General features: G+C 38.5%; 1 protein-coding gene across 2 annotated transcripts in view; it reads right to left on the reverse strand.

Annotated features, from left to right (window-relative positions):
• Positions 1–160: 160 nt before the first annotated feature.
• The window catches only part of Ttc26 (tetratricopeptide repeat domain 26), a 43,821-nt gene continuing 39,609 nt past the window's right edge, over positions 161–4,372 (reverse strand). For both annotated transcript variants that reach the window (XM_005405447.2, XM_005405446.2), the window contains exons 17-18: positions 2,046–2,179; positions 161–657 (exon numbers count right to left, since the gene is read on the reverse strand). In XM_005405447.2, coding sequence (XP_005405504.1) covers positions 546–657; positions 2,046–2,179 — 246 coding nt within the window. In that variant the 3' untranslated portion in view covers positions 161–545. The remainder of the gene's footprint in view (positions 658–2,045; positions 2,180–4,372) is intronic.

Consider the following 4,372-nt stretch of genomic DNA (forward strand, 5'->3'; position numbering starts at 1 on the left):
CCTTGCGCTTGCCAGGCAGGCGCTTTGCCGCTGAGCTAAATCCCCAGCCCCAAAATCTCTGTTCTTCTAGGACTCAGATATACCCAACACCTTTTATGGAATCCCCATTAAAAAGGGAAAATGTGCAGAGATGGCTAAACATAAGACAGTAGGATGATGGTGATTTTTGAGCATCGAAAGCATTGTTATTGCCACTGGGAGAAAATGTCACGAAATGCTATCGTAAAAAGAAAAAAAAAAAAAGACTATGGTGTTCTTGGTAAAGCCAGTAAATCATGGACAAATACTTGAGTATTTCTGGAAGAAAGGCACTGGAGAAGTCTGAAGTCTTATTGCTTATGGGGTCACCTGGGGCCGTGGCACAAAGCCGGTGCTTTGTTTAGGCAGGGTTAGGGCTACACGGGCAATCACCCCGTGAGGCCTGAAGGCGAGGAGGGAAATGGCAATCGAATAGAACCCTGCGACTTATTTCGACTTGAGGAAAGTGATTTCTGACTTGATGTCAGCACAGAGCTGGGTCTTAGGACGGGGTCCCTGGAGCTGTTTCAGACAGCCACTCTGTTTTCCTTGGCCCATTTCTTCATGATCCGGATGATGTATTCCACTTGGGTGTTTCCCGTGCTTCTCAGCAGATGGAGCACTTCTCGGAGGGTCTCTCTGAGGAAAAGATTTGAAAGGACAAAGTGTTTCAATAAAGAAATGAAAATTAACAAGATCAACTCATAACTTCACACTGCGCTTCTTACTGGGGCATCTGTTAAAATAGACTCTTCCACTGTGTATTCATAAACCAGTGACAAACTTCCTAGCTCTCTATCCCTACAGTGGTATGGTAGAATGGAAATTCTGTGAAATCCTCCTTATCTACCCACATTTTCCTTGCTTATTTATATTATCTCTATTACTACTCTTAAGCTTTGTGTCCTCCTCAGGTGATCTAAATATTCCCTTTTCTACCCTTTTTTTGCATGACAGCATAGGAAGCACATATCCAGGGCTTGAATTCAAATTCTAGTTCCAGTACTAACAAGTCACTTCATTTGTCTGAGTCTTTGTCGGATTTCCCTTTTAAGGTGGTAATCACTTTAAACTGGGCATTTTACAAAGCCAGGCTCATTTCTTGAAGAAATTTGGTCAAGAAAGGCCCAAACATGCTATTACTTATAGAAGAGAGGAGCATGACGGGCTAAGACTGGACAGATAGACAATGAAACTCCTTCATCCTTTCCAGATTGAAGAAGGGTGACTGCCTATGTACCTGCATCCACCAGTCTTCTTATTTTTCTACTTCTTTTAACCCAAACCAACATCTTTCACTTGACCAAATGCTTTAAACCTTTATTTAGGATTAGAAACAGATTTAAGACAGGAACTAATTTTTCACAGATTATTTGCTTATAACATCATTACATTAATTAGTCATCACCAGTAACAAAAACAGTCCATGAAGTTATTTTTAGAACACCAAATTCGGTTTTGAATGTTTTAATTTTTACTGAGATGGAGTTTTAAGCCAATGAGTTTCATGTAATCTAGTATCTTAGCATTTCCTGGAGTATAAGGAGGCGGAGCAGAAACAGTTACCAACCGCATCCCTCCGGTCCTATTCTCTGAGGCACGAAGAAGGGAGTGGACAAGACGTTTATGGAAATGGCCGGGCATTTGGAAACAAATCCACATTTTGCTCTTAGGTTTGAGAGCTGTGGTGTACACAAGTATGCATGATTGAGAATGATTTGACTCTATAAAAATAAGACACTTTTTTTCTGGGGCTGGGGATTTAGCTCAGCGGCACAGTGCCTGCCTGGCAAGCGCAAGGTCTTTCGATTCCCAGTACCAGAAAAAAAAAAAAACAAAAAGAAACAAAAAACAAACAAACAAACAAAAAAAACAAAAAGACACTTTTTGTAAGAAAATAGTCCAATAGAAAAACTTAACATCTTCACATTTTTTTCAACATTTTGAAACAGCATTATAATTTTGAGCTTTCAGAAGATTTTCCCTCACACACCAAAACACGAATCATCTCCCACGTGTTTACTTACTTGGGTTCTCGCCCAGCGAGGATCATCTGGAAAATGCCCACACACGCACCCCTTTTGCCTTCCCAGTATTCCGGGTTCGGGTCCAGCCTCTCCAGGACATCAAAAGCTTTGGCTGAATAGTAAAACTGGCCCATCTGATAAAAGAAAGTGTTGTGATAGTACTGATTGTCAGAATATTGGACAGAAGAGAATTAAACAGATAACACAAAACACAACTGAAGAGTTAAGTACATGGGCAATGACATAGTCAGTTAGAAAATCAGATAAATTTCAATTCCTAAAACAAGAAAATCACAGTTTGAGAACATAGGTTCAGTTTATTTATTTGTTTATTTTTTGTACTGGAAATTGAACTCAAGACCTTACGCTTGCTGGGCAGGCGCTGCCTGCTGAGCTATCTCCCTGGCCCCCCATATGTTCAGTCTAAAACCAGATAACCTTCACGCAGTTTTCAACAGCATAACACTTTCCCCACATGTAGTGAAGTTATGAAGTTAGCAATGCGTTTGTTATTTCTTCTAATTATATTCTAATCTGGAGGACAAACCAAACTCTGATGATTGTAATTTAACTAGGAATTTTTCAAATCTCCTCAATACATTCTTTTTAGATGACTACTACCTTTCATTCATCTTATGCTAATCTGAGCAGGTTCATTTCAAAAGTGTGGACTTTCTCTGATCTTACTCCTAAATTCTCAAAACGTCTCGATGTATACTACACTAAATCTCTTCGATGTTTAATTCATTTTAACATATATCTTCCCCAAATATACCACTACAATGATTTCCTTGGCTTTATAGAACATGCCGAAGACCATTACATTCTGCTTAGATGAGATTTTCTCGACTGGCAATCAGAAATGCACAAATACCAATTTGACTTATGCCTCCAAGTTGTTGGGAAATGCTCTTCATTCAGTGAGGTTTAGTTGCTTCTCTATTCCTGTCAATTATTTTTCTAAATATTTGGTAATTTCCTTAAGACCTCTCATATTATTATTATTTTTTTTTTTCCGGTACCTGGAATCGAACTCACAACCTTGCGCTTGCCAGGCAGGCGCTGTGCTGCTGAGCTAAATCCCCAGCCCCTAAGACCTCTCATATTCTTAGCTTAGCTTTATTCTATACTGCACAGGTAAAACACAACTTTCTTTCCTTCAGTTCACATAATGCTTTATCCTCCCTCCTTTTTCGTCTATCTCATGAGAAAAAGTGTTCTTACTCTTTCACAGTCAATCCTCCTACCTATGTTCTCCTAAGAAAATTTTTTTTTATTGTAAAAGAACACATATAAAATGGCACGTGAGAACCGGTGTCTGTCTGCCCATTCTGTCTACTAGTGATGGCAGAGACACGCCTTGAAGTGGACATTTTCTTTCTAGTTTTTTCTCTTTTGTTGTTGTTTTGTTTTTTCCTGATCTTGTTTTTATATGAGTGTAAACATTATCTAGTTTTTTGTTATTGTTCTGTTCTTATTTTTATTTCTTCCTTCTTTTTTCCCTCCTGTCTTCACCAGTTTCCCAAAGTTTGTATAATCTTCCTTTGTCTTCCAGCTTTGCTTTAGTCTCTTCCTCTTCTTCTATTTCTTTATATTTTCCCCCTAACCCCACTTAAATTTTCTCCCTTGAGGGTAAAATCACAATATTGAGGGCATATTTACTGTATGTAATTTTCTGGTTGGTTTTAGATTTGTATATAACCATAAATCTAGTTCATACAGTTAAAGATGGCAAAGTAACAGTTACCATAGCGTCACTTTCCAGGCTGTGTTTAATGCTATCATTATTGCTGATAGTACTATTTTAGCTAAGGTAACATAACTGTTCTAATCAGTTGTCCTTCCTGGTATGCCAAGTTTGAGATTGCCTAAGGGTCATAAACAATACTATATAGGCCAGGGCCAGAGAACTAGAACCTAGGCCAAATAGGCAGCAACTTCTCATCCCCAATAAATTGAAGAGGTAGGATCTTGCAAGAGACTCAAAACCCAAAAGCTTGCTACACCTGGAAGACATCTTTGCGAAGTAGTCATTTCCTAAAGGTTCTAAAGACTAGCAATAAAGCAACTCACCATAAGCAATTTACAGGCATCAACGCAGGAATTAAACTAAAACGGTATATGAAACAATACAGAGTATGTAACTAATCATAACGTGAACACAAGTGCATTTCCCACTCACATGAAGACACTTTGGCAAATCAAGTTCTCTGTGTACCCCTTATAGCCATAACCCCCTCCTGCTCCATGCAGAGGTAATTTCTGTTTTCACTTTTATGGTCATTAATCTTTTGACTTCTTTGTAGTTTTTTTTTTTTTTTTTTTTT

This window comes from Chinchilla lanigera, unplaced genomic scaffold (assembly GCF_000276665.1).
Source record: "Chinchilla lanigera isolate Chin_1 unplaced genomic scaffold, ChiLan1.0 scaffold00093, whole genome shotgun sequence".
Taxonomy (NCBI): Eukaryota; Metazoa; Chordata; class Mammalia; order Rodentia; family Chinchillidae; genus Chinchilla; species Chinchilla lanigera.